The sequence below is a fragment of the Phyllobates terribilis genome, unplaced genomic scaffold (assembly GCF_046119375.1).
Source record: "Phyllobates terribilis strain yellow unplaced genomic scaffold, ASM4611937v1 Scaffold_12__6_contigs__length_324123572, whole genome shotgun sequence".
Classification (NCBI taxonomy): domain Eukaryota; kingdom Metazoa; phylum Chordata; class Amphibia; order Anura; family Dendrobatidae; genus Phyllobates; species Phyllobates terribilis.
This window is the reverse complement of record NW_027362772.1, coordinates 43,090,485-43,103,703: the sequence shown is the minus strand read 5'-3', so window position 1 is coordinate 43,103,703 and position 13,219 is coordinate 43,090,485. Positions and strand designations below refer to the sequence as shown.

General features: G+C 41.1%; 1 protein-coding gene across 1 annotated transcript in view; it reads right to left on the bottom strand.

Annotated features, from left to right (window-relative positions):
* Nucleotides 1–9,762, bottom strand: part of LOC141171678 (formyl peptide receptor 2-like) — a 37,931-nt gene extending 28,169 nt beyond the window's left edge. The window contains exon 1 of the mRNA XM_073655340.1: nt 9,641–9,762. Coding sequence (XP_073511441.1) covers nt 9,641–9,762 — 122 coding nt within the window. The remainder of the gene's footprint in view (nt 1–9,640) is intronic.
* Between the last annotated feature and the right edge of the window lie 3,457 nt (nt 9,763–13,219).

Genomic DNA, 13,219 nt, shown 5'->3' with positions numbered 1-13,219 from the left:
TTCCTGCCCTGACAAAAAACTAAAGTTGTCATTCCAATCAGGTATTTGAGTCTCATCATCGTCTTCCTCATTGTCTCCACCAACAGGAGTTACAGTTTGGGAATGAGGGTCTACATTATGGTCAGAACCTTCTGCGTCTGGTCCTGGATCCGACTCATAAAGATTCTGGGCATCAGTGCAGCTCATTTTCTCGTCTGGATTCACAGAAGCGCTGGAGTCGACCTCTGATTCCCAGGCTATAGTATGTGTAAACAGCTCTGCAGACTCAAACATCTGTTCTACCTCATACTCAGACGGGCAGCTTGAGATTTGGGAGCTGTGAGGAAGCAAGTGCGACTGGGGTGACACCTTTGAGGACTGGAGTATTTGTGATGTTGAAGTTGATGTAGAGGAGAGCCCACTTAAAGGAGCACTTGATATCCATAGAAGCACCTGCTGTTTTTGTGGCTCATCTGGAATTTGTAGCGATTGGCGTGGCCGTAAAAAAGGGATCTTATCACATTGTCCGCTAAAAGAAGTAGACATTTTAGTTTGGCTGGAAGATGGTCTTTCTTCTGCAGATGTTACTGTTGCTTTAACACCTACCCCACGGACACAACCTTTTTTCCCCTTCCCAACACGCCTATTCCCCTTTCCACCAGCAGCAGGCCTTTTTCCACTCATTTTGGTGGTTAACTAATTCACAACTCTGGAGTTGTTTGCACAAAAAAACAATGGATGGGAACCGAGCAGAGCTGAGTGGCCAAACTGTGGTATTAGGCCAAAACTATTGGCTGGGTTAGATGCAGAAAAAAATTATATTCAGTTTGCAACCTGATGGAGGTCAGTATAGATGGACTAATAGAGAAAGTCCCACACACTGCTAGAAGGCCAAATATTTTTTCAGAGCTAGATGCAGAAAAAAATTAGATTCAGTTTGCAACCTGATGGAGGTCAGTATAGATGGACTAATAGAACAAGTCCCACAGACAGCTAGAAGCCCAAATATTTTTTCAGAGGTAGATGCAGAAAAAAAATATATTCAGTTTACAACCTGATGGAGGTCAGTATAGATGGACTAATAGAACAAGTCCCACACACTGCTAGAAGGCCAAATATTTTTTCAGAGCTAGATGCAGACAACAAATTATTTTTAATTTGCAACCTGATGGAGGTCAGTATAGATGGACTAATAGAGAAAGTCCCACACCCTGCTAGAAGGCCAAATATTTTTTCAGAGCTAGATGCAGACAAAAAATTATTTTGAATTTGCAACCTGATGGAGGTCAGTATAGGTGGACTAAAAGAACAAGTCCCACACACTGCTAGAAGGCCAAATATTTTTTCAGAGCTAGATGCAGAAAAAAATTATATTCAGTTTGCAACCTGATGGAGGTCAGTATAGATGGACTAATAGAACAAGTCCCACACACAGCTAGAAGCCCAAATATTTTTTCCGAGGTAGATGCAGAAAAAAATTATATTCAGTTTGCAACCTGATGGAGGTCAGTATAGATGGACTAATAGAACAAGTCTCACACACAGCTAGAAGCCCAAATATTTTTTCAGAGGTAGATGCCGAAAAAAAATATATTCAGTTTGCATCCTGATGGAGGTCAGTATAGATGGACTAATAGAGAAAGTCCCACACAGTGCTAGAAGGCCAAATATTTTTTCAGAGCTAGATGCAGACAAAAAATTATTTTTAATTTGCAACCTGATGGAGGTCAGTATAGATGGACTAATAGAGAAAGTCCCACACACTGCTAGAAGGCCAAATATTTTTTCAGAGCTAGATGCAGAAAAAAATTATATTCAGTTTGCAACCTGATGGAGGTCAGTATAGATGGACTAATAGAACAAGTCCCACACACAGCTAGAAGCCCAAATTTTTTTTCAGAGGTAGATGCAGAAAAAAAATATATTCAGTTTGCAACCTGATGGAGGACAGTATAGATGGACTAATAGAGAAAGTCCCACACACTGCTAGAAGGCCAAATATCTTTTCAGAGCTAGATGCAGAAAAAAAATATATTCAGTTTGCAACCTGATGGAGGTCAGTATAGATGGACTAATAGAACAAGTCCCACACACAGCTAGAAGCCCAAATATTTTTTTCAGAGGTAGATGCAGAAAAAAATTATATTCAGTTTGCAACCTGATGGAGGTCAGCATAGATGGACTAATAGAACAAGTCCCACACACTGCTAGAAGGCCAAATATTTTTTCAGAGGTAGATGCAGAAAAAAATTATATTCAGTTTGCAACCTGATGGAGGTCAGTATAGATGGGCTAATAGAACAAGTCCCACACACTGCTAGAAGGCCAAGTAATTTTTCAGAGGTAGATGCAGAAAAAAAATATATTCAGTTTGCAACCTGATGGAGGTCAGTATAGATGGACTAATAGAACAAGTCCCACACACAGCTAGAAGCCCAAATATTTTTTCTGAGGTAGATGCAGAAAAAAAATATATTCAATTTGCAACCTGATGTAGGTCAGTATAGATGGGATAATAGAACAAGTCCCACACACTGCTAGAAGGCCAAATATTTTTTCAGAGCTAGATGCAGAAAAAAAATATATTCAGTTTGCAACCTGATGGAGGTCAGTATAGATGGACTAATAGAACAAGTCTCACACACAGCTAGAAGCCCAAATATTTTTTCAGAGGTAGATGCCGAAAAAAAATATATTCAGTTTGCATCCTGATGGAGGTCAGTATAGATGGACTAATAGAGAAAGTCCCACACAGTGCTAGAAGGCCAAATATTTTTTCAGAGCTAGATGCAGACAAAAAATTATTTTTAATTTGCAACCTGATGGAGGTCAGTATAGATGGACTAATAGAGAAAGTCCCACACACTGCTAGAAGGCCAAATATTTTTTCAGAGCTAGATGCAGAAAAAAATTATATTCAGTTTGCAACCTGATGGAGGTCAGTATAGATGGACTAATAGAACAAGTCCCACACACAGCTAGAAGCCCAAATTTTTTTTCAGAGGTAGATGCAGAAAAAAAATATATTCAGTTTGCAACCTGATGGAGGACAGTATAGATGGACTAATAGAGAAAGTCCCACACACTGCTAGAAGGCCAAATATCTTTTCAGAACTAGATGCAGAAAAAAATTATATTCAGTTTGCAACCTGATGGAGGTCAGTATAGATGGACTAATAGAACAAGTCCCACACACAGCTAGAAGCCCAAATATTTTTTTCAGAGGTAGATGCAGAAAAAAATTATATTCAGTTTGCAACCTGATGGAGGTCAGTATAGATGGACTAATAGAACAAGTCCCACACACTGCTAGAAGCCCAAATATTTTTTCAGAGGTAGATGCAGAAAAAAAATATATTCAGTTTACAACCTGATGGAGGTCAGTATAGATGGACTAATAGAACAAGTCCCACACACTGCTAGAAGGCCAAATATTTTTTCAGAGCTAGATGCAGACAAAAAATTATTTTTAATTTGCAACCTGATGGAGGTCAGTATAGATGGACTAATAGAACAAGTCCCACACACTGCTAGAAGGCCAAATATTTTTTCAGAGGTAGATGCAGAAAAAAATTATATTCAGTTTGCAACCTGATGGAGGTCAGTATAGATGGGCTAATAGAAAAAGTCCCACACACTGCTAGAAGGCCAAGTAATTTTTCAGAGGTAGATGCAGAAAAAAAATATATTCAGTTTGCAACCTGATGGAGGTCAGTATAGATGGACTAATAGAACAAGTCCCACACACAGCTAGAAGCCCAAATATTTTTTCTGAGGTAGATGCAGAAAAAAAATATATTCAGTTTGCAACCTGATGTAGGTCAGTATAGATGGGATAATAGAACAAGTCCCACACACTGCTAGAAGGCCAAATATTTTTTCAGAGCTAGATGCAGAAAAAAAATATATTCAGTTTGCAACCTGATGGAGGTCAGTATAGAAAGACTAATAGAACAAGTCCCACACACAGCTAGAAGCCCAAATTTTTTTTCAGAGTTAGATGCAGAAAAAAATTATATTCAGTTTGCAACCTCATGGAGGTCAGTATAGATGGACTAATAGAACAAGTCCCACACACAGCTAGAAGCCCAAATATTTTTTCAGAGGTAGATGCAGAAAAAAAATATATTCAGTTTGCAACCTGATGGAGGACAGTATAGATGGACTAATAGAGAAAGTCCCACACACTGCTAGAAGGCCAAATATTTTTTCAGAGCTAGAAGGAGAAAAAAATTATATTCAGTTTGCAACCTGATGGAGGTCAGTATAGATGGACTAATAGAACAAGTACCACACACAGCTCGAAGCCCAAATATTTTTTCATAGGTAGATGCAGAAAAAAATTATATTCAGTTTGCAACCTGATGGAGGTCAGTATAGATGGACTAATAGAACAAGTCCCACACACAGCTTGAAGCCCAAATATTTTTTCAGAGATAGATGCAGAAAAAAAATATATTCAGTTTACAACCTGATGGAGGTCAGTATAGATGGACTAATAGAACAAGTCCCACACACTGCTAGAAGGCCAAATATTTTTTCAGAGCTAGATGCAGACAAAAAATTATTTTTAATTTGCAACCTGATGGAGGTCAGTATAGATGGACTAATAGAGAAAGTCCCACACACTGCTAGAAGGCCAAATATTTTTTCAGAGCTACATGCAGACAAAAAATTATTTTGAATTTGCAACCTGATGGAGGTCAGTATAGGTGGACTAATAGAGAAAGTCCCACACACTGCTAGAAGGCCAAATATTTTTTCAGAGGTAGATGCAGAAAAAAATTATATTCAGTTTGCAACCTGATGGAGGTCAGTATAGATGGACTAATAGAACAAGTCCCACACACAGCTAGAAGCCCAACTATTTTTTCAGAGTTAGATGCAGAAAAAATATATATTCAGTTTGCAACCTCATGGAGGTCAGTATAGATGGACTAATAGAACAAGTCCCACACACAGCAGCTAGAAGCCCAAATATTTTTTCAGAGGTAGATGCAGAAAAAAAATATATTCAGTTTGCAACCTGATGGAGGACAGTATAGATGGACTAATAGAGAAAGTCCCACACACTGCTAGAAGGCCAAATATTTTTTCAAAGCTAGAATTAGAAAAAAATTATATTCAGTTTGCAACCTGATGGAGGTCAGTATAGATGGACTAATAGAACAAGTACCACACACAGCTCGAAGCCCAAATATTTTTTCAGAGGTAGATGCAGAAAAAAATTATATTCAGTTTGCAACCTGATGGAGGTCAGTATAGATGGACTAATAGAACAAGTCCCACACACAGCTTGAAGCCCAAATATTTTTTCAGAGGTAGATGCAGAAAAAAAATATATTCAGTTTACAACCTGATGGAGGTCAGTATAGATGGACTAATAGAACAAGTCCCACACACTGCTAGAAGGCCAAATATTTTTTCAGAGCTACATGCAGACAAAAAATTATTTTGAATTTGCAACCTGATGGAGGTCAGTATAGGTGGACTAATATAACAAGTCCCACACACTGCTAGAAGGCCAAATATTTTTTCAGAGGTAGATGCAGAAAAAAATTATATTCAGTTTGCAACCTGATGGAGGTCAGTATAGATGGACTAATAGAACAAGTCCCACACACAGCTAGAAGCCCAAATATTTTTTCAGAGGTAGATGCAGAAAAAAAATATATTCAGTTTGCAACATGATGGAGGTCAGTATAGATGGACTAATAGAGAAAGTCCCACACACTGCTAGAAGGCCAAATATTTTTTCAGAGCTGGATGCAGAAAAAAATTATATTCAGTTTGCAACCTGATGGAGGTCAGTATAGATGGACTAATAGAACAAGTCCTACACACAGATAGAAGCCCAAATATTTTTTCATAGGTAGATGCAGATAAAAATTATTTTTAATTTGCAACCTGATGGAGGTCAGTATAGATGAACTAATAGAATGATGCTATGCCCAAAAGATTTTACTTCACTAGGTGCAGTAAAAAAATTGGTATTCTATACACAGGTGGTATATCTTGCAACACAGATAGGCTACTCCACTGACTAACTCACTCTGCAATAGGCCAAAAAGGATTAGCTTTGCTAGAATCAGCCAAATGCTGTGAAAAAAACTTGCACAGCACTGGCACAGACCTGCCTGGCAAAAACTGATAGGAACTGATGTAACCTAGTCCTGAAAAGAGCTGCAATTACAATTAGTCTTTACTCCCACAACCTATCTATTTAAGAGCACAGACCTGCCTGATAAAAGTCATAGGAAATGCTGTTACCTAGTCCTTAAAAGGACTGCAATCACAACTATTCCCTACTCCCAAGCTATCTGTAGATTTGTGCGAAAATTGGCTTGAAATTAGCAAGGTATAGCTCACACAGCAACAGCGGTGCCGTCTAACATGCAGCTGCAGCAGTGAGAAAATCGTGGCGATGGGGAAAATGGCTTGGTCTTATAGGGCAAGGACATGTGACATACACTGCCAATGACACATGCCCTTGCTTGTGTGAAAAAAAGCACTTCGCTCCGTGTGTGCGCTGCTGATAGGCTGACAGATTGCACCTCCCCACTGTAAATGTGGGAAAGAGAAAAAAAAATGGAGATCTTCATTATTCCTGCAGAGATCCATCCCCTGCCCCTCCCCCCGCCCCGCTGTACACTCAAACTGCGTATTAACATTAATTTTCATCATTACTGAGAAAAAATCCAGTTATGATTTTGGTGCACGAACAGTTATCAAACATAACCTCGAACAGCCGAATTTTTCTCAAATCGTTCGTGTTTGCCGAACGGCTCGAACACCGCCCAAAACAGCTCGAATTTGAGATTGGCGAACAGTTCGAGTCGAACAACGCTCATCTCTATTTATTACACGTCATAAACTGCTTATAACATAGTCCATCTCAGTGGCTCGCAGGCATGTTACACATGTAATGTCCTAGAGCCTTTTCAGTGGCAGCTATGCCCGCTTGGCTTCAGATACAGACTTCAGCAAGGTACAACATCAATGTCCATATAAAGAACCATTTTACCTTTGCCGGGTCTTAGCTGCTTCTCTCAGCTCTGTTCTGCCACAGCTGTGGCTTTAAGGCTCCCCAGCCGTGGCCTCCAAGCCATGTGCCTTCCAGGGCTACTGCGTCCCAAACACAGGGATCTAGCCTCTTGCCTCACCATGCCTCTCCATGCCTCTCTCTTCCAGCCTCTCCAGGCTAATGGTGTCCCACACACAGGGATCAGGCCTCTTGCCTTTTACACCTGTTTCAAAACTACCAGGGTTTATATATCAGTCTGTGCACACAGGACCTGTGATGTCACAATCATGTGATCAGTCACCTGAGGGGAGGTAAATGGTCAGCCAGAACACACCACCTGGACATTTTAGCAATGCAGCAAGGCGCTGCATTACATATCCCCCCCTCTGTTCAAACTTGTGGAGTTGAACACATAATATACACAATCGCATTATAACCCACGGTTCACACAGAGACCATGTACTTGACAATTGTGCTGCTCAGCCCCTGGAACATTAGTCATCAACATTAGCCCATTCCTTAGGAACCTACCATCTGTCATTGTCACTAACTTTGTCAAGTCACATTTCCGAGTTGTAACCTTGTCAGACCTCCCCCGCTCCCAGTGGTCAGTCGTAACCTTGTCAGACCTGCCCCGCTCCCAGCGGTCAATAATGCAGTGTGACTCACTTGCCCTTGTATCTAAGGTCCGGTCCGACTCCGTACGGTCTCGTACTCTATTGGGTCATTTGTATGGGCCTCTCAGACCTGAGTTACTGGAGGTCTCACTACCTCTAAACCCACGCCCGCTATCCTCAGGACATCTTGAAAGGTCCCTAACTTCAGCTGTAGCTGTTCTGTTATTTAGGGGGCCCTTTCTCTGTCTTGTCTCACAATTTCTAGACGGCTGTCACCTTCTGCCGCTCAGGTGATGCTGTCTTTCCACTCGCAGTCTGGCGAGATTCAACTGTTCTACCTCTCGCAGGTAGCTCACTCGGTACTCCATCAGCATGCGTATATATGCAAGATTCGTCTGGTATCCAGTCCTGACGATCACGTGGACTGCTTACTTTCACCACACCAGACTTCTTTACCATCATTTGCATGATTTGGCCATTTCTCCCATTGAGCTTTCTCACCAGAACATGAGGCACCCGGATGACTTCTTCCCGCAGGCTGTGAGCTTTTCTCATAAGCTCCAGTTGTATAACGGCTTGTTCCGTCTTCAACCAGAGAAAACGCTTCATGCGAATACATCGCCAGTGCATGTCACTTAGGATCGCCACCCTCTTCACTGTGACTTCGGTCGTGGACAGGACCACCAGCTGTTTAGCTTCTGAGGTTGAGTACACCTTACAGACTCCCACGGCCTTCTTAAACTCTTCATGCACTGACTCTCTGGTGCATTCTTCTCTCAAATCTTTGGGTACATCTATGAGGCAATTGTGCCGAGAGGTTTCTGTCTCACCAGTGGTCTCAAAATGATCATCTGGCTCAAGTTTCAGGGGCAACTGAATTTCAGGTTCTTCACCCTGTATGCTTCCCCTGAGCTGACTCACAGCAACAAATTCAAGAATTTTCATCTTGACCACTTCCATTTCATACTTATCTTCTGTTAATACTCTCTTAGCTCTTCTCACGTCCACCTTCTCATGGTATAAAGGAGTAAGTGCAACTTGTTTGCCCTTTTCCTTCTCCAAGGAGGCCTCGTTCACTGAGTGATACTCTGCCAGGCGACCTTTGAGCTTGAAAACTTCTTCCTCTAGCTCAGCTACTCGCCTCTCAGTAGCCCATCTCTGAAGCTCTTCCTGCTTCAACTGCTCCTTTATCAGTAGAGTTCTCTCAGACCTCTCTGTCTCCAATGCGCTCACTCGGCTCTCAACAGCCAGTCTCTCAAACTTCTCTTGCTTTACATCGGCTTGTAGCGTCTCCTTGAGCTCCTTGATCTCGGCTCTAACATCCACCGAATCATCCGAGCTCACCTTATTCGAGGAGGTATTTGCTTCATATCTCCCATCTCCAGTGGCCAACTCCTGGCCCTGGTCTGTGGCTTCTCCGATAGACTCCTTCATCTTTTTCCGCTCAGCTTACATCTTGCTGATTCTTTCCTTAAGGCACGTCTCTGCCCTCTGGAGATTATCACAGAACATCTGCAGCTCCTTCACCTGAGCTTCCAGACCTAGGGTCTTTCTGCTGAGATCATCATTTACATCACGGGTGTCCTGCAGAGTGGTCTCAATACCTTGGCGCCTGTGCTCTGCATCCGCCTTATCATCCTCTAGTTTTTCCTTAACCTTGAGGAGATCCTCATAGCCTCTCTTAGTTTGTTGCAGTTCCCCATTGAACTTTTCATGCCTCATTTCTGCCTCTTTCAGGGTGGATAGCGCCCGGTCTCGCTGGTACAGAGAGTCCACCAGCCGCTCCTTCTCCTGCATTAGAGGCTTTACTTGGTCCTGGAATTGCTGCAGCTCCCTCATTAGTTCACCATGCTCCTTCTTGGATTCACACAGCTCCTGGTTGAAATGTTTGCGCAGTCGTTCTAGGTCTTGATCACGTCCATAAACTTTATCCTGCAGTGCCCCTTTTAAGACAGATAGCTCCCTATCCCTCTGGAGTAGACCCTCATCCAGCTTTTGCTTCTCCTGCATCAGCTCTAACTGTACCAGGGAGAAATGATCTTTCCTCTCACAGAGCTCATCTTCAGACACCGCTTTATCAAACTGCAACTGAACAACCTCCTCTTGGGTCCTGCGGAGGGCCTCTTTAATTTTCTGGAACATCTTCCACTTGTTGATTTCCTCGCTGCTCCCTCCAATTTTTGCTGCACGTCACTCTGACACTGCTGCCTGATAGGCTCCAGCTCTTGGTCATGACTGGCCACCTCCTCTTTCAGGGCTGTCAGATCCTGATCCTTCTGTCTCAGTACTGTACCGGAGGTTGCTACTGGCAACCTCCTATTCTGCCTCTAAAGGAGGATCCACACTTGGAACAAAGGCACACAGCATTACATTTTCTTTATTTTCACTTTCAGCAAAGACTACAGGAGCAACCATTTTGTGGCCCTTACAACATCGACAACGAGAGGGGGACTTTCTCCCCTCGTCTAGCCCCTCCTGACTGAACTCTCTTTCTACTTTCATAGCGTCACCGTCAGTTGTGGGGTCTGTGTCACTCCCCATGGTGTCGTGGACCAGCAAGTAACCTCCCACCTTGACGTCAACCCCTTCTAGTGTAGCTACCCCGTTATCAACGGTCAAATTATCATTTTTATGACATAGTCCATCTCAATGGCTCGCAGGCATGTTACACATGTAATGTCCTAGAGCCTTTTCATTGGCAGCTATGCCCGCTTGGCTTCAGATACAGACTTCAGCAAGGTACAACATCAATGTCCATATAAAGAACCATTTTTACCTTTGCCAGGTCTTAACTGCTTCTCTCAGCTCTGTTCTGCCACAGCTGTGGCTTTAAGGCTCCCCAGCCGTGGTCTCCAAGCCACGTGCCTTCCAGGGCTACTGCGTCCCAAACACAGGGATCTAGCCTTTTGCCTCACCATGCCTCTCCAGGCCTCTCTCTTCCAGCCTCTCAAGGCTAATGGTGTCCCACACACAGGGATCAGGCCCCATGCCTTTTACACCTGTTTCAAAACTACCAGGGTTTATATATCAGTCTGTGCACACAGGACCTGTGATGATGTCACAGTCATGTGATCAGTCACCTGAGGGGAGGTACATGGTCAGCCAGAACACACCCCCTGGACATTTTAGCAATGCAGCAAGGCGCTGCATTACACCTCATATTTGAAAGACTCGGACCACCTCATTAGTCTCTTAGAGGGAATGGATTGGCAGGAGAATTTTTTATTTCTAACCCTAGATGTGGTAGCATTATATTCAAATATAGAACATAATTTAGGTATAAGAGCTGCCAGATTTTATTTGGAGAAAAATGAAATAAATAATGCCGGATGAACAAGTAGAATTCCTTCTGACTGGTTTGCAATTCATTTTGCGCCATAACGTCTTTGAGTTTGATGGACAACTGTACCTGAAGCAGCATGGTACCGCAATGGGGACTCGGGTAGCCCCAAGTTTTGCAAATTTATTTTGTTTTATAGATGACTTAATAATCATCTGGAGGGGGGATATAGAACAAGCCCAACTGCTGGTGAGGGAAATGAATCAAAACACATGGGGTATTTCCTTTACGTTCACTATCAGCGCTGAAAAAATAGTTTACTTGGATTTAGAGATTTCACATATGAAAAAGAAAATAGTAACTAAAACACATTTTAAAAAAGTAGACATCAATGGATATTTACATTATATAAGTGCACACTATACTAAATGGAAGAATAATATTCCATTTAGTCAATATTTAAGAATAAGGAAAAATAATAGTAGTAAACAGGATTATATAACACAAAGCAAAATCCTGATTAATAGATTTCGGGGATAAAAGTATCCAAAAACCCTAATACAACAAGCTTATAAGGTAAACTTAGCAAAAACTCAGGGTGAATGTTTGAAAAAAAACGCTTGAAAATACTAGAGAAAAACGCACTTAAAAAACTGTGAGAGAAAATGCTGTCATGGATATAACTAAATCTCCCCTGAAATCTAATGATGAGAAATGGCAGTTCAATTTCATTACAACCTATAATAAAGATAACGAAAAAATTTGTGGAATCTTGAAAAAACACTGGTATATCTTAAAACAAGATCCCTTGCTATAAAATGTATTACCACAAGTCCCCAATATGACATTTAGATGGGGAAAAACAATAAGGAACATGGTAGCTCCCAGCTGATTGAAAAACTTAATGAAAATCCACAATTGCTCAAAAAAGGTGAATAAACCTGGAGTATATAAATGCAACCAGAAAAAATGTCAGTGCTGCCATAATATAGCAGATAAACAACAACAAATAGTTTCCAAGAGTACAGGTGAAATATTTCAGATAGAACAACATTTGTCATGTACAAGCGACTTTGTTATAAACATTATAAATTGTAACTGTGGCCTCCAGTATTGGCGCGGACCACGCAAATGGTCCGAATCCGACTGAATGGCCACAGACACAATGCCAGAGTTGGTCTCCTTATCCATAGTCTATCAAGACACCTTTTGCTAACACATAAAAAAGAATTCAATGTTACTTTGACACTGATTGAACAGATCCCTAGAGATGTTTCCAACAGGATACAACAGTTAAATAAAAAGGAGGCCTTCTGGACATACAGATTGAGGACTCTGTACCCAGACGGCCTCAATGATAAATTAGAGAACATATAATACCGCTAAATTTTGGGGGTTAAAAATCGAAGTCTGCAAACCTCGTAAATGAGGTAGAGGGAGAAAAGCTAAAGAGAATAAAAAGAAAAATTAAGCACCCAGAGACTATAACTGCGAGTGGCTCAACGCAGTAAATACGCAAGTATTGTAGATATGGGGAATCTAAATGTATGAGTTCTAATCCTGGCAGATACTGGTTCATCTAAATAAATTTGTTATACCTTAGAAATGGGAGAAATATTTTTCCCTTATTGGTGATGTAGTAGATAAGATAAAAAATGGAGTTCTTAATATCGATGACATCGTTATATTCTAGAATCGGGAGAAATAATTTTCCCTTACCAGTGAAGTAGTAAATAGGATAGTAAATGGAGTCATATGACAAATAATTTTATTAATTTTAAAGAGAACATTTTTTTTATTGAATAGGAAAGGACAATACATAGTGATGGTTTTTTTTTTTTCCTTTCTAAATTAATATAGAGTTGACTTTTAACTTACTGCTTAATACCTTCTAGAAGTGCACATATGTTTTAAACTGATGAAAATTGATCGAGAGGTTGGATTAGTTCCTCCTCCTCTTTTAATTCTATATAAATGTAACCTTAAAAGATTTTACCTGATGAAGGCTAATTTTATGTATAGCCGAAAAACGTTGTTTGTATATAAAGATAAACTGGATTATTCCTGAAAGATTTGGAGTAAGTAATGAATCACCTGGAAGCGCTCCCTGACAAACTGGAAACTCTTTCTTGCACTTTCTGACGAGTCTCCTGCAACGGAGCTCGTTTTACCTGTTTTTGAGCTGCAGGCCAGCAGATCCAGACGACTACTCTACTCCCTAAAGACAGGGTTACATGCTGGATAACAAGACACCACAAAGGTGAGAGCAATTTTTAATTCTAATTCGATATTACTAAAATACTACACTTAGATCTGCGC